Raw genomic sequence first — 23883 nt, 5'->3', positions numbered from 1 at the left:
CTAAGATACATTACCAAAGTTTTCAAACATAATAAATAACCAATACCTAGGGCTAGATTCAGCACTGCTATAACGCTTAGACTTTGCGGGAGTTACACTAGTAGGTCATAAAGCAGTGAGCTTTTTTCCCCTTTGTTTGTACAGTGCCTAGCACCGTGGGGTCCTGGGACGTGACTGGGCTCCTAGGCACTACAATAATATTTTTAAGGTTTCAGTGTTCCTTAGGAGGTAGTGCAGAGAGGGGAAGGACTGATTTGCACATATGGATAGGTCTAGAGGCCAAGACACTTGGGATCTCTCTCTTCCTGTGCTGCAAACGCTTGGGCAAATCACCTAATTGTATCTGACCTTGAATAAAAATGTAATTGCTGTGCCTCGGTTTCCCCTCTTGTATAGCTGATGATAGTTCCCTTCCGCCCAGAATGGGTACAAGTTTCATTTCACTATTCTGTGTGTAAGATAGAGAGAAAAAACAAAGAGTTATTGTTTTTATTATTAATATTATCCTTATATTGCCAAATGTCACTCCCCAGCCTGTCTGCATGTAGGGGAAGAAAGCCTGGTTTAGTTCTTCAGGGTGATTCTTTAATGTACGACTAATGAGCCTGTGCAGAGTCCAATCTTCTCCTCTCTGTTCGCAGAGGACAAAGTGGATGTGGGGAACCTGGACTCCGTGCTGGCCAACATGGGGATCCATTTAACCCAGGAGGCGCTGAAGCACAGCCCTGTTGACAGTGAGCATGTCCACTCCCACTCTGGCTCTGTTTGTGCAGCCAGAAATCTTGTCAGCGCCCTGTTGTGTGGGGCGAGGCCTCTTGCTGCCCATGTGGGGGTGGGCAGAGTCGGCTCCCTCCTGCTACTGCCTCGGCAAGCCAAAGGTGCTAACCCCATCCTCCCCTCACCTCAGCCAACCTTCCCCCTTAGACCCAGAGGCTGCTCTCACTTGCACCCAGCTCTGATGGCCTCCAGGGGGCAGCGGGGAACAACTGAAGCTCTCAGGTTCCCGGGCCACAACCGTTCCTCTCCAGCTATTCCACCCTATGCCCTCTATGTAGGGGGCTACAAAGGGGGTGGCATAGAGCCATTACCCCATGTGGCAATTCCCTCTGCCCGCAGGGATTGCCGGGGAGCTGGAAGCTGGCCTTGTGATGTAAAGCAGGAGGAACAGAGCCCAGAATCCCAGCCCCCGCTCGCTCTGCTGCTTCCCTGTGCATGGCCGTGTCCGGCCCTTGCCTCTGAGTGGTGCTTTCCTTCGCAGGAGACGGGACAGTCGACCTGAGGGCGTTTATGAAGAGCGTGATGAGTACGCGGAGACCGTCCCAGGCCGAAAGTAAGTGAGAACAGACGTGCTCTTCGCATTCGTTGCTGACGTGGCCTTACCTGGACCATTGGAGAGCAGCATCGAGTCACTCTCTATTAGGGTGACCAGATGAGATGAAGAAAATATGGGGACACATGGGGGGGGGAGCAAAAAAAAAAGAGCGAAATATCGGGACAAATTAGTGGGTGCTCTGCACCCACCAGCAGCCAAGCTCCGCTCCCCCTGCCGCCCCACCTCTTCCTCCCCCCGTGAGTGTGCATGTCCCTGCTCCTCCACCTACCTCTCAGTGCTTCCCCCCTGGCCACCGCCAGCACGCTCCGGGAGGAGGGGGAGGAGAGGGAACGTGGTGCTCAGGGGAGGAGGCGGGGCTGGGGCGGGGATTTGGGGAAGGGACTGGAATAGGGGTAGGGAGGGGGCGGAGTTGGGGCGGGGACTATGGGGAAGGGGTTGGAATGGGGGTGGGGAAGAGGTGGGGCAGGGGCAGGGCCTCATGGAAGGGGTACGGTGGGGGCAGGGCTGGGGGCAGAGGGGGCGTCAAGCACCCAGGGAAAAGAGGGGAAATTGGCGCCTATGGTCACTACGCTGACAGGAGAGCTCTCTCCCATTGACTTAAAGCATCTTCATTAAAGTGCTCCAGCGGCGCAACTGTGCCGACACAGCGTGTTCAGTGTAGACCTGTCCTCAGTCACCTAGCGTGACCATGGTGCACATTAAAAGCCTTCGGTGTTGAATGCGACTCTGCTCCCATTGGCTTCCCCGGGCACCGCGTTAGGCCATTGCTGAGCGCTTTGCTTTTCAAGACCCCACCCTCCAAGGTCAGGCCAAGGTTTTCAGAACGGCCTGCCCCAAGGGAGGCAGCTGGGCCCAGATTTTCAAGAGTGCTTAGTGCCCACGAGAGGGCCGCAATTTCCACTGAGCCCTGCTCCTGTCTGAGCCTCTGAAGGGCGTGGCCTGATTGCCAGAAGTGCTCAGCACTGTCCCTGGAATTGAACAGAAGGTGGTGGTTTGGCTCTTTTAAAAAATTAGGCCGCTGATTTAGGTTCCTCCATATGGCCCAGCTCCTCAACGCTACGTATGCCCAGAGCTCCCATTGAAGTCAAAGGGAGTTAGACACCTACATTTTACCTTTGAGGATCTGGACCTTTGGGCCCCCTTCAGGCCCCTTCTTGTGAAAATACTGGCCCCAGTTTTAATGATTTTGCACTTAGGAAAACCCTCCGAATTCCTCTTGAAGGAATGCAGTCCAGGGGGGTGGACCCCTGACTCTACAGATGGGAGGGTGAGCTCCTCATGTCAGTCAGGCTTGTCGGATCCCCAGACCACTGGCTTCCGCTCAGCTCCAGCACGCTTGGAGTCACACATTTCAGAAGACCTGGGATCAATTCCCTACTCGGCCCCAGACTCCCGGTGAGATCTTGGACAAGGCACTTAGGGACAGATTTTTAAAGGTAGTTAGTCATCTAAAGAAGTAGATAGGCACCTAGTAACCGTTTTTTAAAAATTGAAAATCCCACGAGGCCCCGGTGCACATCTGTAGGCCCCTAAATGCCTTTTAAAAATCTGGCCCTTTTAAAAAAAAATTAAAAAATCAACCTCAGTTTCCCCATCTGTAAAATGAGGATAATAGCACTGCCCTGTCTCTTTAATGTTGTGAGGATAAATACAGTAAAGATGGTGAGGTGCTCCAATAATCACTTTAGATCAACATGCCTGAACAAGAACCTCACTTCCCGATATACCCAAAGGGTCGAGCTCGCCCATGAGCAGAGGGCTTGCGCCATATAAGCTGGAGGTCTTTTGTGGCACTGAAATGGCATTTATACTGGCTCTCTTCTCTGCCCGGGGTGAATTTCACCAGTGCCTTCAGCACCATCAGCAAAAGCCAAAAGGATCCTTCACTTAATATATTGCACTTCATTATTCAAATGTAGCAAACCACCAGCTCACGGGGGTGTGAATTCTGCTCTCAGTGTCTACACCCACACTGGCGTCACTGAGAGCAGAATTTGGCCCAAGATGAGTGGGTGGGTTGGGTGCTGGGGTGCAGTTACACTGGTGTTACACCATTTTAACTCTGTTGGGCCAGATCCATTGAACTCGGTGGAGCTATACTGGTTGATGGGATCTGGCTCCAGTAGAGAGACTTCTGATTTGCACCAGTGTCTGTGAGAGGAGGATTTGGCCCCAGTGGCCTTAATTGAGATTTTTTACATCTCAAAGAGGTGACGTCAAAAGGTCTAAGGGGACTCTGCTGTTTCAAATTATGGGTAAGATTCTGAATGGTTGTCATAGCTACAAGAAAGCAAACAGTAAAACCCCTAATCCTTCTATCTACTTAAAGGGGACAGAGTTGATCCTCGTCACCTGGACTCCATCCTGGCCCACATGGGGATCTACTTAACCCATGAGGAGCTGCAGGAGGCACTGAAATTTGTGACGGTGGATGGTGAGTCTTTCAGGTCTCCCTGTGCTCCGTGGTAGCGTTCGCGTCGGTGCCAGAAAACTGGGCGAATGCCTGAGCCACATTTTCCCTTACAGCCGATGGGAAGGTGAATTTGAGCCAATTCATGCGAGGAGTGAGTGCTGCCCAGCCAATGACCCAAAGACCTGGTGAGCAAGAGCTTTATTAAAGAGTCTCAGAGGGGTAGCCGTGTTAGTCTGTATAGTAAAAGCAACGAGGAGTCCTTGTGGCGCCTTAGAGACTAACAAATATATTTGGGCATAAGCTTTTGTGGGCTATAACCCACTTCATCAGATGCATGGAGTGGAAAATACAGTAGGCAGGTATAAATACACAGCACATGAAAAGATGGGAGTTGCCTTATTGAGTGGGGGGTCAGTGCTAACGAGGCCAATTCAATTAAGGTGGATGTGGCCCATTTCCAACAGTAGACAAGAAGGGGTGAATATCAACCGAGGGGAAATTACTTTTTGTAGTGACCCAGCCACTCCCAGTCTTTATTCAGGCCTAATTTGATGGTGTCAAGTTTGCAAATTAATTCCAGTTCTGCAGTTTCTCGTTGAAGTCTGTTTTTGAAGGGTTTTGTTGAAGAATGGCCACTTTTAAGTCTGTTATTGAGTGTCCAGGGAGATTGAAGTGCTCTCCTATTGGTTTTTGAATGTTACAATTCTTGATGTCTGATTTGTGTCCATTTATTCTTTTGCGTAGAGACTGTCCGGTTTGGCCAATGTACATGGCAGAGGGGCATTGCTGGCATATGATGGCATATATCACTTTGGTAGATGTGCAGGTGAACGAGCCCCTGATGGTGTGGCTGATGTGGTTAGGTCCTATGATGGTGTCCCTTGAATAGATATGCAGACAGAGTTGGTAATGCGGTTTGTTGCAGGGATTGGTTCCTGGGATAGTGTTTCTGTTGTGTGGTGTGTGTAGTTGCAGGTGAGTATTTGCTTCAGGTTGGGGGGCTGTCTGTAAGCGAGGACTGGCCTGTCTCCCAAGGTCTGTGAGAGTGAGGGATCATCCTTCAGGATAGGTTGTAGATCCTTGATGATGCGCTGGAGAGGTTTTAGTTGGGGGCTGTAGGTGACGGCTAGTGGCGTTCTGTTACTTTCTTTGTTGGGCCTGTCCTGGAGTAGGTGACTTCTGGGTACCCTTCGGACTCTGTCTGCTGCTACGCTCCCTGATCACCGTTCCATCGCTCTCCGGCAGTTCCCCATAGTGACGTGCTTAGAGATGGTAACGTGTGGGTAGAGGTTGGTGTCTCTTGAATGGCTTCTGCTGTCTGTCTCTCAGGCATGCCGTAAAACAGGCAGAAAGCCTCTCTGGTTCACAAGTGTTGCTGGGGGTTACGGATTGTCTGGGCACATGGTGTGGTGAGGTCATAATCACATGGTCTAATGCCCATGGCTGAGCCGGGTTGGGGGCCGGTGAGTTGAATGAAGCCTGTGGCGATTACTACTTCCTGGGCATCCCGAAGTTGATTGTGCTTCGTTAACCATCGTTTAACCTTTTTTACGCTACCTCTTGCACAACAATGGGGACTTGAGACACTAGTCAGTCAGGGTGGGGCAGTACCGAGGCCATATTTCAGGTGTGTCATGGCAGGTTTAGCTGCTTGGCAGAAGCCCCAGTGAGATCGGTATCTCATGGGGGGGAAGTCAAGGCTCTGGAGAGCTCGGAGTACCTCATGATTCTGGATGCAAGTCACAGAGCTGATGGCCCCGATCCATGAGGTGAGGTAGCTGGGAAAGAACAGGGAAACTAGCTCTTAGTCCCCCCACCCCTTATCTAGCCCCATTGCCCGTAAAATCTGAGCACCTCCCAGGCATTAATATATTTTCTCTCATGACCCCCCCCTCGTGAGGGAGGAGAGTGCCATTATCCCCATTGTACAGATGGGGAAATGGAGGCACAAAGCAGCTAAGTGCTTGCATAGCAGCGCATCACTCAGGGGTTCCTTCCTGCGTCTGTATAGTGGCCTTCCTCTTGCCACCCTCCTCCTTAAAGCGGTCTCCGGTCCCAAGCTCTGGGATCAAAGGAAGTTTAAAGTAGGAGGGAGGAGAAGAGCCTCTGACCCACTCTCCGCATGTTTGTCTTACACCCCAGAGAAACCTCAGACGACCTTTGGCCCCATCTCTGAGACCAATATGACTCTGAAATCCCTGCCGAAGAAGATGATGTTGAAACCCCTGCCAAAAAAGACCAGCGGGTGAGTGTGGAGGCGTCCGGGCTGCCATCACCATGGATTGCCAGGTCCTCTGAGCAGGATCCCTGCCTTCACTCCTGCCAGTAAAACACCCAGCACGCTTGATGCAGTAATCAGCATTAATTACCCTTTTTTCCAGCTGAAGGAGCTGGCTCCGTTGGACTCGCCCGTGCCCCCCTGTGGCTGTAATACCGTGTGTGTGTAACTGAGTTTCTGTCTTTCTTTTTCTTCTTGTTTTCATCGAAAATATAAACACATAACGAAACAAAACATATATAAATACACGCACCAGATAGAAATAATCTCTCAGGAACAAAATTTAACCTTCATTATTTGCAAAACCTGGCGGGGGCGGGGAACCCTGAACTCATACAGGTCATGCAGGGCATCAGTTAGTAAAGTGACTAATTAGATAAATGAGAACATAACCTATGAGTAACAGGAACTAATATATACTCAACTGCAAAAGTATGCAATCATTTCATGTGTGACCAGACAGCCTCATACTTTTCCGAAGTGTTTCTATTAGATAGAGTCATTTTTTCCATTAATGCAGTAGGAGGGAGGTCACTAAGCCAGTCTGTAAATAAAGGAGGAATTGCAGATTTCCATTTCTCAAAATTAACTCCTTTTGGGCACTACAATAGTGACTGCAATCCACTTCTTACTGGTAACACCAACTCATTCATCATCCCTCAAATACACAGGCTTGGAGAAGGAAAGAGAGCATGTAAAGTTTTTGAGAGAGCACTAAATATGGAGTTCCAGAACATGTGCATTTCTGGACAGGTATAGAAGATGTGCGAAAGGTTGGCACGTGGCTGTTTGCATATCCAGTATTCGCTGTGCGTTGCCTTAAACACATGTTCTGGAGTCCAGTCGCGCCTGTTTAATATCTTGTTCCGGAAGAATCACAAGGATAAAGAACTTGAAGTATCTTGCGCATTAATACAGATAGCCTTTATTCTCACAACGGAAACCTAGGAGGATACATTCGTTTTCCCATTTTCCTTTGAGACTGAGATTGAGAGGGTACCGCAAAGCATTAAGCCATCTAAGTAATTCCTACAAAATGACTTTTGTTTCCATATTTCTTAACATCCTCTTCTAGAGGTGAAAGAGTTGAAAAGGACCAATTGTCCCCTATTCTGGCATGAATCCTTGAGCACAGCTGCTGAAAGAAGAACCTGTGAAACAGTAAAAGCGGATATTTGTTACATATTTAATCGAAGGAGGCCAGTCTATCATCTTGTGTTATATCTTTAATTTTGGTTAATCCTTTTTCTATCCAAATTGTCTTAAGCATGGAGTTGGCCTTGATCCTGATGCACGGGTTATCCCATAGTGGTACGAGAAGAGAATTAGTAAGCTCGGATGCTGTGATCATCTTAGTGCGTTGCAGGATGCTCCATGTAGATGCAAAGATTGGACTTTTCCCTAAGGATGTGGGTAGCCTCTTAAGGTATATAAAAGAAGAGAGGGAACCAAATGGCACAGCTAAGCTTTTTTCTATCTCAAACCAGGCCGGTGTGTATGCAGAGCATATATAATAGGACGCATTTGGAATGCTAGATAATATAGATACAGATCTGGCAACCCCATACCTCCAGTTGCCCGGTATTTTTAAGGGTCTTGTGTGACAAGTGAGGCTGGTTTTTATCTTGTATAAATTGCATGATAAGCCTATTTATTTGAGCAAAGAGTGAGGGAGAGACCTTGAAAGGCAACAGGCTAATGATATACAATCAATATATGGCAGATATTCATTCTGGCTATATCTATTTTCCCCAGTAAGGATATAGGGAGGAGACGCCACCTCTCTACATCCTTGGACAGTTGTTTTTATATGTAGTCCATATTTATAGAAACAATTTGGGGAAGATTAGGACAAAACACCTAAATAAGTTATTTCCTTGCATCTTGGAAATGGAAAATGCTGAGACTGAGAAGGATCTGGTCTTTTGGATACATTCGTTGCTTGTGATTTATTCCAGTGAATGCAAAAAACAGAGGTCTCCAGAAATGTAAGCTACACTCTATAATGATGAGATTAATGAGGATGGATTCGTCAATAGTACAAAAATGTCATCAGCATATAAACTGATTTTGTATTCTTTTCTGTTTATAATCACACCTTCAGTGACTGCGGACACATGTACATTGCCTGCCAGTGGCTCAAGAGAGAGATAAAAAAGGAGAGGCAAGAGGGGACAGCCCTGTTGTGTCCCTCTTTCTAGCTGAAATATGGGAGAAATAATTCCATTCGTCGATGGTGCAGCGAGGGGAGAGTTGTATAATACACTCAGCCAATTCAGGAATATTGATCCAAATCCGATTTTTTTAGGACAGCCATTAGATGAGGCCATTCAACCCTATCAAAGGCCTTCTCTGCATCTAGAGATAGGGCTATGGAGGGAACATCTGACAACTGAGCTTGCTGGATCAAGTGAGCAATTTTTCTCATATTCTCAGCAGCCAGTCTTCCTTTCAGGAAACTACCCTGATCTGCGTGTGTAATTGATGGGATGTGGCTGCTAAAATTGTTGCAATTAGTTTGCAATCTGTGTTGAATAGAGATATGGGACGGAAGTTGACACTGTTGTGACCATCTTTGTTCTTCTTTAATATGAAAGTAATTAAAGCAGTTTTCGTGTTCTGAAACATGGTTCTCTTTTGGAATGTTTCAGTGAAGACCTTTGAAAGAATAGAAGAGAGCTGATTACAGAATGTTTTGTAGAAATCTGCCAGAAAGGCAGCCATCCATCCCAGGGGCCTTGCTGGAGTTCATGTTTTTTGTAGCCTGTTCAGTTTCTGGTGTTGAGAAAGCTTTGCCCATAAACAACACTTGTTCTGAAGTTAGGGTATTAAAAGGCAGGTCTTCAATTAAATGATCTAATTGATTAGAGTCAGATTGGTTGTCTGATTTATATAAAGCTTGATAGAATTGCTTACATTGATTATTTATATCTGTTGGTTCCAGGATGGCCCTCCCGTCTTCTTGTAATAAGGAAGAAATGTTGTTGGCTAGTTCCATCTTAAATCTTCTGGCAAGTGGCTTACCTGCATTATCTCCCCAATCATAATACCTTTGTTTTACCCTGTTGAGTGTACATTTGAACTTGGCTGGATAAGCATTCATTATATTTATATTTGGCATTGATAATGTAGGAGGTTTTCATTATTTGGGTCCGTCTTGTGTGTTTTCTCCAACTCAACTATTTCCTTGGCCGAAAAGTCTAGTAACTTGAGTCCTTCTCTCTTCTTTTGGGAGGCCTACCTTATGCATTCACCCCTTCCAGCAGCTTTCAGAGCTTCCCAAAAGACGTATCTGAGGTAACTGAATGCTTATTTTCTTGTATGAAGTGAGAGATGACACAATCAGCTGTGCAATTAAATTTTGCATCTTTTAGTAGCAGTGTGTTCAGCTTCCAGCGAAGACTTTAATGAGGTGTAACCAGCATCTATGGTAAGTATAATTGGAGCCTGATCTGAAATTATCAATAGTGCTTCCAGGCATGCTGGAATCAGTTCTGAAGACACAAGAAAAATTCAATTCTAGAGTACGAAGAATGTACTGCAGATAAATACGTATATTCATGCTCCTTGGAGTGTCTTAGTCTCCATACACTTTTTAAATCAAGTTCATTCATTAGTAACGAGGGTTGCCCATTGTGCTTCGAGTGCTGTGTCTCACGTAATTGGATTTGTCCAGACATCTGTCTAGCATAGTATTCCAATTGCCTCCCAGTATTACAGGAGTGTCTTTCTTATTAGAAAGAATGTCTGCAATGTCTTTGAAAAATTCAGAATTACCTCCACTTGGATTGCAAATGCTTCCTAGAATAAACTTTTTTGAGTTGAAACATCTTCAGGAAGAACATTTCTTTCTTCAGGATCAAACCAAGACTGTATACATTGAAAAGTTAATACTATTATGAATTAAGATGGATGTGCTTCTGCTCTTAGAATTCAGTGATGAATGATACTCAAAACCTACCCACATCTTCTTGATTCTATTGGCATCTATTTCTGCTAGATGCGTTTCCTGCAATAAAGCTACCTGGCACTTTTTTGATCCGAGATGTCACAGGATTTTATTTCTTTTGGAAAGTGGATTAAGTCCCCTCACATTCCAGGAGCACGCGCTAAGAAAATTCATGGCAAAATTTAAAAGATATATTAAGATATAAAACCTGATTCTAAAGATACATATTTCCCCATTGATATTGTAAAACCATATCTCCAGGATAAGGTCTATATTTATACATATTAGACACTAGTTAGTTTTAAATTAATTTATGCCTTCAATTGAGCCTCTAAGGCTTGGTCTACACTAAACCCCCAAATCGAACTAAGGTACGCAACTTCACCTACGTGAATAACGTAGCTGAAGTTCGAAGTACCTTAGTTCGAACTTACCTCGGTCCACACGCGGCAGGCAGGCTCCCCCGTCGACTCCGCGGTACTCCTCTCGTCTAGCTGGAGTACCGCAGTCGACGGCGATCACTTCCTGGTTCGACTTATCGCGTCCAGACAAGACGCGATAAGTCGAACCCAGAACTTCGATTCCCAGCCGCCGAACTAGCGGCTGGGTGTAGACATACCCTAAGTGTGTAAGGTATACAAAAAGATCTGTAGTTAACCATCATGTGTCTTACAAATATACTTTGGAACAGAAAACAACAAAAAGTAAGACTTAAAATAAGCCAGAATGGGCAAGTTCAGATCCTGATGGCTTCAGTTCTATCTCTCCTCCCCTCCCTATATTATCTAATAATATCCTAAACATCTCTAAATGCATATTTTAAGTCAAATCTTACCCTGTAAATATCATTGGGTATTCTAAGAACATGTATAATGTATTCCTACCTACAGAAGTTTTGATATATAGTTACGTATGCATATATATATACAGACTCATCATATGAAAATTTACAATTGGTTTGGTAAATCAAATACAAATGAGTACAAAATCTAAATATGAAAAATACAACATAAAAAAAGTTTCATATTCATAGTATGTCAAATGCCCTGCACAAATTGAATAACTAGTGCTATTTAAGGTTAGGTTATAGTCTGTTTTACATGTCGGGAATATTGACTGTTCCACAAGGGACTTGTGGTTCCCCTAACACGACCCATCAGAGGCAAAGCTGGTGAAGAGATTCTGTCTAGCAGTGCAAGTTGTGATGATTTGTGCAGATAATACTTCAGACAGTAGATGGTGCTATATCCCCCAGCTTAGTGTTAAATGGTTACTCTGTGCATTGCGTTGCTATACATTCGTTATTGCTCCGTTTTAAAGGCGACCAACTGAAGAGTTCAGCCTACCTGGTTATTTGCTAGGAATTGGAAGTTTGTGTAAGTGACTATTATCATGTCTACTGGGATACCTAGAAAAACAAACTGATTTTTAAACTTGTTGAGGTTTGCTTTGTACTGAATCCATGGGGAAGGTGAATGGGTACTGGATGCTGTATCCGATGTTGGTCCCCCTCAAGATTTGCTTTATGCCATTGAATGCAGCCCTCTTTTTGTTAAAGAAGTCAGGGAAAAGAGATTTTGTGGCCTTTGTACATAAGGTTTTTAGCTTTCCTAGCAGCATTCATTAACGTTAGTTTATCATTGAACTTCAGCGGCTTGAAGACGATGGGCTTGGGCTTGTCGGATTCCCACCGTCTAGTACCAGGCATTCGATGAGCCCTTTCAACGTCTAATGGGGGAAGCTGAGGGTGGATTTTAAATATGCCAGAGACCAGCTTCTGAAGAAAGCTGATAATATCCACCTTCTCCAGACCCTCAGCAATGCCCAACAGGTGAAGTTTGTTTCTTCAAGTTCTCTTTTCTAAGTCATCCTGGTTTTCTTCCAGTTTGTCTAGTCTAAGCTTTGAGGAGGCCATTTCTTCTTTAATTTCACTGGTTTCAAGGGCAGCCTTTGGCAGCTAATTTTCCAAGTGAGCCATTTGGGGATTTTGCATCACACACCTCTTTAGAGAGGCCACGGATATCTTTGGAGATTGAATCCAGGTGGCCCGTGAGGAATTCTTTCAGTGTCGCGATATCCTGGGCTAGGTTCTGCTGTGGCTGCTTGGGTGATGCAGGCTGAGGTCTTTTACTGCTTCTCATTTATTCATTGGGATCCATATTCAGCAGTTTGAAGTTTATCCAGGGGATTAATTTAACCTTTTATGGAAATTCCTCACAGATATCATGTGATCTTGGAATTTCATTCTTTCTAACGCTATAATTTGGCAAAACTGGGGCTCCCCAAATCAGCTACCTCCCCACCGGTGCTTTCTCCCCACTGCTTTCCAGGGGAGGAGAGGGAGCAAGCTCACAGGTGGGTGCCCAGCAGTGGCAGAGTTAAAGGTTAATGGCTTGGTTTTTCCCAGGAGCTGAGTACCCACATCTCCTGTGGGAGACTCAGTCCTTTGGGGAGCTCAGCCCGTAAATGCCAAAGTCGTTGTGCAGCCCTGAGGAAGTTGAGGGGATTGCATAAGAGGGCAGAATCAGACCCTAGAAGTGTCTCCGGAGTGACCCCACAGCATCTCAGTGGTGGTCACATCTGTGTACAACTGATGTGAGAGCAGAATCGGATAATAAACTCTTCTCTGTTAAATTAATGCAACCCCTCTGAAGTCAATAGGGTTGCACCAGTGTAGCTGAGAGAGACGTTTGGCCCCCTGCATCGAATCCATGCACTTAGCTGCTGTTCCATCAACAGGAGCTGCACATCTGCAGAGGAGTGTCGGTTTGCATCTTTTAATTGTCCTTCTTTCTTCTTGAATGTTGTATGGCAGGGAGTTATCTGGCATCCTCCTAGACAAGAATAAGTGCAAAGCAGCAAAGAACCTGACCAGGGACCAACTAGAAGGTAATGATGCCCCAGTTATCTGTCTTTCACCTTGAAAGGCAGGTTGACAAAAAGACTGTTCAAGGTTTATTCTTTAGCTTGTTAAATCCTTATTATTTCTACTGCAGTAGCAACTGCGGGGACGGCCCCCACCTGAGGTCAGGGCCCCCTTGTGCTGAGCACTGTACAGACCCAATCCCTGCCCCAAACACCTTACAATCGCAGCTGACCAGACAGACAAAGGAAGTAGGGCTGTCAAGCGATTAAAAAAATTCATTGCGATTATTCGTGTGATTTTAAAAAAGTAATTGCGATTAATTGCATGATTAATCGCACTGCTAAACAATAATAGAATACCATTTATTTAAATATTTTTGGATGGTTTCTACATTTTCAAATATATTGATTTCAATTACAACACAGAATACAAAGTGTACAGTGCTCATTTGGACTGTAAAAAAACAAAAGAAACAGTATTTTTCAATTCACCTCATACAAGTGCTGTAGTGCAATCTCTTTATCGTGAAAGTACAACTTAGAAATGTAGAATTATGTACAAAAAAACCCCTGCATTCAAAAATAAAACAATGTAAAACTTTAGAGCCTACAAGTCCACTCAGTCCTACTTCTTGTTCAGCCAATCGCTCAGACAAACAAGTTTGTTTACATTTGCAGGAGATAATGCTGCCCGCTAATTGTTTACAATGTCACCTGAAAGTGAGAACAGGCATTTGTATGGCACTGTTGTAGCCGGCGTTGCAAGATATTTACTTGCCAGATGCGCTAAAGATTCATATGTCTCTTCATGCTTCGACCACGATTCCAGGGGACATGTGTCCATGCTGATGACAGGTTCTGCTCGATAACGATCCAAAGCAGTGCGGACCAATGCATGTTCATTTTCATCATCTGAGTCAGATGCCACCAGCAGAAGATTGATTTTCTTTTTTGGTGTTTCGGGATCTGTAGTTTCCGCATCAGAGTGTTGCTCTTTTAAGACTTTTGAAAGCATGCTCCACACCTCGTCCCTCTCAGATTTTGGAAGGCACTTTAGATTCTTAAACCTTGGGTCGAGTGCTGTAGCTACCTTTAGAAATCTCACATTGGTGCCTTCTTTGCGTTTTGTCAAATCTGCAGTGGAAGTGTTTTTAAAATGAACAACATGTGCTGGGTCATCATCCGAGACTGCTATAACATGAAATATATGGCAGAATGCAGGTAAAACAGAGCAGGAGACCTACAATTCTCCCCCACGGAGTTCAGCCACAAATTTAATTAATGCATTATTTTTTTAACAAGTGTCATCAGCATGGAAGCATGTCCTCTGGAATGGTGGCCGAAGCATGAAGGGGCATACGAATGTTTAGCATATCTGGCACATAAATATCTTGCAATGCCGGCTACAAAAGTGCCATGCAAATGCCTGTTCACACTTTCAGGTGACATTGTAAATAAGAAGCGGGCAGCATTATCTCCTGTAAATGTAAACAAACTTGTTTGTCTGAGCGGTTGGCTGAACAAGAAGTAGGACTGAGTGGACTTGTAGACGCTAAAGTTTTCCATTGTTTTGTTTTTGAGTGCAGTTATGTAACAAAAAAAATCTACATTTGTAGATTGCAGAGATTGCACTGCAGTACTTGTATGAGGTGAATTGAAAAATACAATTTCTTTTGTTTGTCATTTTCCCAGTGCAGATATTTGTAATAAAAAAAAAAATAAAGTGAGCACTATATACTTTGTATTCTGTGTTGTAATTGAAATCAATATATTTGAAAATGTAGAAAAACATCCAAAAATATGTAATAAATTTCAATTGGTATTTCTATTGTTTAACAGAGCGATTAAAATGGCAATTAATTGTGATTAATTTTTTTAATTGCGGTTCCTTTTTTTGAGTTCATCGTGTGAGTTAACTGCGATTAATCGACAGCCCTAAAAGGAAGTGTCACTCCCTCTTTTGCAGATAGGGGACTAAGGCACAGAGGGAATAAGTGAATTCACACAGGAAACCTGTGGCAGAGCTAGGAGCGGAACCCAGGTCACACGAGTCCCATAACCACAAGATCCTCTTGCCTTTCCTCTGGTTCCATGATTCTCTTACCATATTGTTTCATTGACCAGGGAAGAATCTTTGTGTTGGCATAAAAAAAAAAGCGCTATGCATTATGCCCCTTGGTTTCCAAAGAGGGTAGTACATGAAGGTCGTACATCCCACCTGACGTAACTGGTGGTACTTTCCCTACGTGCCTACAGCTTTCCACCAGGCCTACAGTTTCTTCAGTAAGGACGCAGATGGCAGTATTGACCTACAAGGCTTGGAGATGACTGCAAAGAAGCTGGGGATTAGTTTAACCGAACAAGAGGCCTACGACGAGCTGTCATATGCTGATGTGGACGGTGAGTGTACACAATCATCCCAGGTTTAGTCCACAGTGGTACGTTCCAAGGGTCTGTGTTTGTGAGTGTGTGGCGTTGTGCTCCCTTGGTGCCATGCTACTTGCTGCCTGGCAGAGGTTTGTGCTAACTCCAGCCGGAGCAATGGAGTGCCTGGTCTGTTACGAAGTGAGAGACCAGCTCAGTGTGAAAGCAGGGTTCTTACAGGGGAAATGGGCAAAGTGGTGGGCGGAGGGGGGGGCAGCTGTGCATAGGGCTAGCTCCAGGATGGGCGAGGAGTGCACTAGGCTGGCAACATGCTGATCCAAAGGGGTAGGGGCCAAGGGGGGATGGGACTATGCCCCGCCTCCTCATCAGGCAGCACCGTGAAGGGCACCATGTGAATGGGTGATGGGAGAGGGATAGCTCAGTGGTTTGAGCATTGGCCTCCTAAACTCAGGGTTGTGAGTTCAATCCTTGAGGGGGCCATTTAGGGATCTGGGGCCAAAATCTGTCTGGGGATTGGTCCTGCTTTGAGCAGGGGGTTGGACTAGATGACCTCCTGAGGTCCCTTCCAACCCTGATATTCTATGAGTTTGCCCAGCAGCTGTGCCAGCCCTCTCAAGAGGAATCCTGGCTGAGTCCACAAGAATTCTTCCTTCGGCTGCCCTGACACTCTAAACAATTGGTGTACAGCAGACACCATTAGCACACATCTCTCGCACACACATGAGGAGCCCGGATTAGAACCCGAGTCTTTCTGTTCCCAGAACCGCCCCTCTGCAAGCCTCCAAAGCAAGTCCCTCTGTGATAACACTGACTCATACATACAAGACCCCTCCTCAGCCCTTTCCAATGCAGCCAGTGGCTTAAAGCCACATTTGGGCCCAAAATGTATTGGCCCCTTTGGTTGATCCGGGTTTCAAACTGGGATTCACTAAGGTTTTCTCCTCTTGTAGTTCTTCCCCCCTGCCCTCCCATGCACACAGGTCAGAAGCAGGCCAGCCATCACTAGGGCCCTACCAAATTCACAGTACATTTTGGTCAATTTCATGGGATTTTAAAAATTGTAAATTTCATAATTTCAGCTATTTAAATCTGAAATTTCACTGTGTTGTAATTGTAGGGCTCCTGACCCAAAAAGGAATTGTGTGTGTGGGGGGGTCGCAAAGTTATTGTAAGGGAGGTTGTGGTACTGCTACCCTTACTTCTGCGCTGCTGCTGGCCGCGCCGCTGCCTTCAGAGCTGGGCAGCTGGAGAGCGGCGGCTGCTGGCAGGAACCCAGCTCTGAAGGCAGATCTGCTACCAGCAGCAGCGCAGAAGTTAGGATGGCATGATATGATATTGCCACCCTTATTTCTGCGCTGCTGCCTGCAGAGTTGGGCCCTCAGTCGGCAGCTGCCACTCTCCGGCCGCCCAGCTCTGTAGGCAGCAGCACAGAAGTAAGGGTGGCAATACCACGAACCCCCTAAAATAACCTTGTGACCCCCCCGCAACTCCCTTTTGGGTCAGGACCCTCAATTTGAGAAACACTGGTCTCCGTGTGAAATCTGTATAGTATAGGGTAGAAGCACACACAAGACCAGATTTCACGGGGGGAGACCAGATTTCACGGTCCATGACACGTTTTTTGGTAGGGCCCTAGCTCTCACTCTCTGACACAGGCTCCCGTGAGCAGCATGGCCTCAGAACTTACACAGACCCATGCTGATGACAACCAGTGGAGTGGGGGAGGTATTATGCACTTGTCTAGCGTGGATCTTAGCAACAAAGCCCCTTCTCCGCCAGCACTAAGGGGAAGGCGGCTGTAGCCAACCTGGCCTGGAGTAGGCCCATTACTACCCTGTCCCTGGGGTGAAAGGCGCTTGATCAGTGGGAAATGCTGTTTACCTTGCAGGAGATGGGAAAGTGAACTTCTCTGATTTTCTGACCATTGTCAGCGACAACAAGCGCTTCATCCAGGCTGTAGGTGAGTGCGGTGAACCCAGCTCAGCCAATGGGATTGGCCACAGTCCCCCCAGCCATGTTAGTGTGTGGCCAGAGAACCCCACTTACCTAGAGGCATCGGTGTTACCTGAACCTTGGGGCGATCTGGAGTTCACGTGACGTGGACTCGGACATCAGCATCTGGGGTCCCCCCAAAGAATGAGCTCGCGCACAGCTGGGCCCCGTTCGAAACAGCTGTACAAAGCCTTGACAATCCAGCTCAGGGGGAGGAGGCCGCTGCTGAGCGCCAGGCTGAGGCCTGGGGGCACAGAGAAGAGTGCAAGCACTGGCACAGCTCCCCAAGGTAGCCTGGCTCATGGGCAGGAACCACCATGAAAGGGGAGTGATGACGGGGAGCCCAGGAACCATAGGGCATATAAGCGGCGTTCAGATAGCCAGGGTGAGGTCAATCAAAGCTGTGCTCCACATACTCAATCTGAGACTCTCTGCCTGGAACACCGGAACCAAATCTGCCTCTTCCAAAGCGGAGGGGGAGCAGCATTCTCTGGAGATACTATGCTTCCTTGGGCGATGGGAGAGGGCAGTGAGAAGTACCCCTTGCCCCAGTGCACCAGGCAGGAGACATACTCCCACACGTGTGTACACCATACTTTGCCCAGAGGAAACCTTGTTGGAGGTCACTGGCGCTGACTGCGGTCTCTGAAGCAGATGGGTTGGTGGGGTGGGCGCTCTGATTGACGTGCATCTCCTCCCCAGCCCCCGAGAAAGGCAGCCTGGAGGACTTTGATTCCATCGACGCCACGGGAATCCTGCTCTTTGAGGTCCTGTCAAAGCTGGTGGAAATGTCGGCTCTGCCCAGGAAGGCCCTGCTTGAAATAGTCAGGTGAGTGCTAAAAGCTCTAGCAAGGTCTCCAAAGAGGGGAAAGGAGATCTCCATTTCATAGGCTCGGCGGAGTCAAACAGCGGGCTCAGGGCCAGACTTACAAAGGTATTTAGGCACCTAAAAATGCAGATAGGCACCTAATGGGGTTAACAAAAGCATCTAAGTGAGTTAGGCCCTAACTTGATTGGAAGTCAATTGGAATTAGGCCTCTAACTCACTTAGTTAGGCGCCTAGTGGAATTTACAGTAGTGGTTATCTGCATCTTTCTGTACTTAAATACCTTTGTAAATCTGGCCCCAGTCCTTTAGGCACATAAGTGAGCAGTGTACCTGTGTAGACAAGGCCAGCCATATAAATGAGGACAAAACAGGGCCCTGTAGATATATTTCATACCTCCTCCCTCTGCCCCCTGGAGAACAAAAACACACCTGTTCTATCTGCCATATGGCACACACCAAAAAGCACATCCCTCTTCTCTACATAGCCCTTATGACCTTACCTCCAGATCACCGCATAAGCCTCCCAGCCTGTTTGCTTTCATCAAGCTGGAGCATTGTCTGCTGGCTCCTCCTTGGCAAGCTACACCCTTGCAGGGTATGAAAGACGAGGATGGCTGCAGGCTGTGTGAAGGAAATCTGTGGGTAGTGGGGGGCCGACCTCTGGGCTAAATCAGAATCGCCAACCTATCTTTAAAGGTGACCTACAAAGAAAAAGAGGTGCTGTGCTTTGCTTCCTTATGGTGAGTAGAGAAGGCCTGGAAAAGTTTTTGTCACCCTTAGGAGTACGGTTGTCAAGTCTTGCCTTTCCAGGTCTGGTTGGAGGACTTGGTGGTATGGGCTCAGAACTTTCTCTGCCCTTTATCAGCAGGGCGGGGAGCTGAATCCTTAAGACAGAGAGCCCTTCTCCCAAGTGTTTTAAGATGCTTTGAAAAACAAGGGCGCTAGAGTCGGTTACTTTTCCTCTCAATGAACCGTATCTTCCACCCAGGGGCGGCTCTATGTTTTTTGCCGCCCCAAGCACGGCAGTCAGGCGGCTTTTGGCAGCACGCCTGCAGGCGGTCCGCTGGTCACGCAGATTCGGCGGCATGCCTGCGGGAGGTCCTCCGGTCCCGCGCCTTCAGCGTCCCCACCGCCGAAGCCGCGGGACCAATGGGCCTCCCGCAGGCATGCCGCCAAAGGCTGCCTCATTGCCGCCATCACAGTGACCGGCAGGCCGCCCCCCGCGGCTTGCCGCCCCAGGCACGCGTTGCTTCGCTGGTGCCTGGAGCCGCCCCTGCTTCTACCATGAGCAGTCTTACTGAAATCAACAGGGTACAGTGCTATTCAGTGTGCACCAGGGTATCCCAATGGGATCCAAAGAGCATTAATCTATCTGAGTAGAAATCCTTTCCTTCTCACAGTGAATCAGGATTCAGTTTCTGGATATTGCAGGTACCATAATCCAACCAGTTCTCTAGCTGTCCACAGAGTCTCCAAGGAGACATAAGAGCTGAATTTATGCTAAAGTTTAAAAAAAAAATTAAAAATAGGGAAAAAAAACCTTTCAAATCCTCCCCAGCCTCCTCTATGCAACATAAAGCAGGAAAAGGACACAAGCTCCATTCCCCTCCCCGCTTTGCTAGCCCCCGTTAAAGAAGGTGAAAAAGGCTGTTTGCTGGTTATAGCTGTCCTGGGTGTAGAGTGTTTGGTGACACTGCGCCATCTTTCGTCTTCTAGTTACTACCGGCAGAAGTTCCTGGCGTCCACTGGCAGGAGGGCCTGGATAGATGCTGGAAGCTTAAAGGACCATGGGAAGGGGCTCCACACGCTCCGAAAAGCCCCAACTCCTCAGAGAGGCAGAGTCACTCCTATGTCTGCCTTTGCAGGTGCTGCCCGCATCTCAGTGATGAATGACAAAGAGCTGGAAGCCTACGTGGAAACCCTCAGGGGTAAGAACTGCACGTGGCAGTTGTGTGTCTGAGTGGGAATTTCAGTGGAGGTGCCAAAGAGGCAGAAGGCCCATTTGGGGGTCACAGCTATTCACTGCAGCATCCTGTGTCCATTGCCAGTAAGGAGAAGTCCTCTCTCCCTACCAGACTTTTGAGCTTTGGATCAGGGCCGAGGTTAGCAAATCTTTTTTGCTACCTGCACCCACCCACTGCTTGGACTCCTCAAAGACATGAGTGATAGGAGGAAGCATAATCTTGTAGTGAAAGTGCAAGACGCCTGGGTTCTCTTCCCAGCTGTGCCACAGACTCATTGGGTGATCTTGGGCAAATCACTTCAGATTTATAGAAGTGGCCACTGATTTGGGATGCCTCCAAGCCAGGACTAGAACCCAGATTTGCCAGTTCCAGATCACTTATTTGAGTAATCAAATGGGGAGGATGGTACTCTTCCAGGCTCCACCCACAAAATAAGCTCCACCCCTGTGAATCACCAGACTGACACCTTTCAAATGATCAAAATATGATCATCTGTTCTCTGAGCTGCACTGGGCACCTTGAACTTAGTTCTTCCCTCAGTGGGGCTTAAATATACCTCTGGGCTCTGATAGGCTCTTTAGATTTGCTTCTTTCTTGATTGGTTAAAAAAGAAAAAGGAGTCATCTCTCCCAGATGCCACCCATTGATGGCACCAAAATGGGAAGTCACTCACAGTAAATTGTGTAGATCTCCTTTCTTTCATGAGGAATGAAATAGTTGACACATATATTATCAGCACGGTCACCATGTAGAATAAATATAAAAGGGGAGAATTAAAGTTAGCTTAAGGTTGGTTAAAGAAATATGGGTTGTAAAGAAAGGCCTTGAAAGTAAAGAGTTATAAGGCCCGAAGGAATGAAGTAGGGACGGCGTCTGGCTCAAAGAATAACTAATGAGATAAGGGGAAGTTTCTAAAAAGGCTTCTGACCAGTACGGGTGACTGGTTTTAAATAAGACAAAAAGGATCTGTTTTAAAAAGAGCCAACATGGCCCTTCCCACCCCACATACCAGTGTTATCTCAAAAAACAGGGCCTATGTTAACCCAGGTACAAAGGAAAAACTGTGTCAGCAAGAAGGAGGGGAAGAGATAAGGAGGAAAGGCCTTGGGGAGAAAGGAGGTTGTAATCTTATCTGGATTCAGACTGGAAATAAGGGTGAACTGTCTCCAGTTGGCTTTTACCTGAAGTCAGTAATTGGCAATGACATCACTCGTTTTTTAAAGGGTATAAAAAAGGTAAACTCTTCAAGGGTTCATTGCTAATACCTGCCTGACCACATTGGAGCAAACCAAGATGGGTCTAAGCACCCTTGGGTGTTAGCCCATTTGTAAGTATCTTGATCAAATGCTTATAAATGTTTTGTTACATTCGGATGTAGTAAATTGCTTATTATTTAGGCTTTGTAGGCATGTTTAGAGCAATTGTATAAGTACCTTTTGGCCTCTGGATTTAATAAAGCAATTTATGATTAAATTAGTGTCATGATAATATCCTGCGTAAATAATAATCCCAACACACAAGGGAACCTTAAATAACTTGGTGGCTGCTCGGTGTATAATAGCTCATGGGCTACCAAGGAGTCCATCTCTAGTTCTTAGGACCTATGGCTAAGACTTTCAAAGGTGGCCTCTCATTTTGGATGTCTCCGTTTATGGTTTCCCAACTTTAGACACTTGTGGGTTGATTATTCTGAGGTGCTGAGCACCCACAACTCTTTGCCTACAGCTGGAATAGTGGGGGCTCAACACTTCTGAAAATTAGGTACTAGATCTGTAAAGTTGGGCACCCAAAATCAGAGGCTACTGGCCCATATTTTCCATGTGTTTTACGGAAAGTACGGTACAAAAAAAGGAGGAAAAGTGAATAGGGGAGATCTCAGAATGTGTAGTCCTGCCTTGTTGGATTGGTCATAGAATGGGAGAGCCAAGGGCTAGAAAACAGATGGTGGGTACTGTGTCCAATTAGTGATATCCATTCTTTTCTTTTCCCCTTTGCTAGCAAGCAGTGTCCCCTCCGACAGTCCTTATGCTCAGGTACCCATCTTCCCATTGCTTCCCAACCGGGATGGAATGACAATACCGAAGCCAAAAAAAGACTTGCAGAAGCTGGAGATGCAGAGAAGGAAAGAGCCTATATCGTCGTTTGAAAACCATTTTTTCCATAAAAGAAACTGGCTGCGCGAGGCAAGATAAGGAAACAGTTAATCTATGTAATAACAGATGACACACAAGGGCGGGTCTGAGTTATTCTGCTGTAGATTCTTCCCCATTGAAATGTGTGGGGTTAGCACACATCCCTTCAACACTTACATTCCCTTGGACTCAATGGGTCAAATTCAGTGATGTCAACGGGGTGTGACTCTGCGTAAGCCTGGAGTCGTCTAAGGTGATGTAATATACACATTGAGGGTGACGGAAGGAAGTGTAAATTACACAAACTTAACTTCCTTTTAGATCTTTTTAGACTCATCTCTGAATGTGGCCACCGGAAAATTGTTCCCAGAAATGTTCTTGAAATGAATCTATGAATGCTGCATCGTTTAACCTGCAGTTGGTGCAGCTGGCATACTGTGGCTGTATATATGTTCGAGATTACATAAAGTGGGGAATTCTGGTGGTTTGTATACCTGGCATTCACCAGAGGTAAAGTGGATAGAATAGCTCTCCCCTTTGCAGCCCAGAAAGCCCAATACCTCTGGGTGACTATTCCAGGTAAGACAGGGATACACTTTTACAGGGAAGCAAATAGCCTTGATTTCTCTTAAACATATTAGGCTGGCTGAAAAGGGTGTGGGTTTGATTCCTGTCCTAAAAGCTTTGAGACAGGAGATTCTGGCTGAATTCCCCCATGTTCCCAGCTGCCACAGATTTAAAGAATATATGATAACATGATAGCCTGATGGATTGTCTTGGTGGGATGATTAAAGGAATGAACCCTACCATGAATGCAGCAGAAGAGACCAGCCAGCTGTCCGTCCCACAAAACAGCCTTGGTCTCTCACTTCCCAATCTCAAGATATGACCAAGTGACCCAGATCACACAAGACACTTAATGAGGGTGTCTACTTTCTCTGTTGTCCTCCACAACACACACCCTGAGATGTGTGGACACCTGATGGGAAATCATGGTTGTGCGTGACAACACTGAAAGATCTTTTCCGAGCAGCAGGCTGTGCTTCCTCCTCTTGGGGACAGTCCTGGAGCATAACAGTACTGAAAGTAGATAGGCCAAACCCTGCTCTTGTATATTGCAGTGTAAATCTAGACTAGTAACTTCATTGACTTCAATGGAGTGAGTCTGGATTTACACCGGTGTAACTGAGAGCAGAATTTTGCCTTGTACATATACTCTGGTAGCCTTCCATTGCTGAGCGAGGGCTAATCAGATCTCACGCTTCAGCCTGACTGCTGCAGGAAGGGATTTCCCCAAACGTGCGACACTAAACAACTAGCCAGGTGCATTAGAGAGGGGTTTGTTGTCCCTGAAAGCAGTAGGTCACAGCCACTGCCTGAGGCAAGAGGCCTGTCTTGATGGACCATTGGTAAAGCCTCTCTTTCTGTCTTTTTCAATCAGGCAACTGCGTTCAAACCTCCTGATTACTTCAGAGACCGGAAAACCTCCCTTAGTCTCGGCCCTCACTTGATGGAGAGGCGACATCGTTTGACTATAGAAGACTTGCATGAGATACGACTAGATGTGAGTACAAAGTCTACCACCCCTTCCAAAGAATTCCGCCCTCCTTTGTCTCTGGTATTTTAGGAGATAACCAATTTGACACTCCATCAGATCCTCGCCAATCAAACACACTCTTCTTCCAAGGACTGGCTGGCTCACGGCATTAGGAATGGGGTATGGCAGTGTTTCCCAAACTTGGGA

The 23883-nt window shown here is 46.4% G+C and overlaps 1 protein-coding gene across 1 annotated transcript; it reads left to right on the top strand.

Annotated features, from left to right (window-relative positions):
• The first annotated feature begins 3707 nt into the window (after positions 1 to 3707).
• On the top strand, positions 3708 to 23766 carry EFCAB3 (EF-hand calcium binding domain 3). The gene is made up of 10 exons (XM_026654675.1): positions 3708 to 3767; positions 3860 to 3931; positions 5889 to 5991; positions 12789 to 12862; positions 15095 to 15238; positions 17112 to 17183; positions 17918 to 18044; positions 19760 to 19971; positions 22006 to 22190; positions 23581 to 23766. Exons 2-10 carry the CDS (start codon positions 3889 to 3891, stop codon positions 23764 to 23766), a joined length of 1146 nt encoding a protein of 381 aa, XP_026510460.1. The 5' UTR covers positions 3708 to 3767; positions 3860 to 3888.
• Positions 23767 to 23883: the final 117 nt, after the last annotated feature.

This window comes from Terrapene carolina, unplaced genomic scaffold, assembly GCF_002925995.2.
Source record: "Terrapene carolina triunguis isolate 2854851 unplaced genomic scaffold, T_m_triunguis-2.0 Scaffold193, whole genome shotgun sequence".
Classification (NCBI taxonomy): Eukaryota; Metazoa; Chordata; order Testudines; family Emydidae; genus Terrapene; species Terrapene triunguis.
Note: the sequence above shows the minus strand (reverse complement) of the source record. Positions and strands in the feature narration are given on the sequence as shown.

What these genes read in the sequence shown, in the direction of transcription:
- EFCAB3 (XM_026654675.1), top strand. Translation starts at nt 3,889, where the DNA reads ATGCGAGGAGTGAGTGCTGCCCAGCCAATGACCCAAAGACCTG. An exon ending in GCCAATGACCCAAAGACCTG is followed by an intron (nt 3,932 to 5,888) that starts GTGAGCAAGAGC and finishes CTTACACCCCAG; the next exon opens with AGAAACCTCAGACGACCTTT. An exon ending in AAAGAAACTGGCTGCGCGAG is followed by an intron (nt 22,191 to 23,580) that starts GCAAGATAAGGA and finishes TTTTTCAATCAG; the next exon opens with GCAACTGCGTTCAAACCTCC.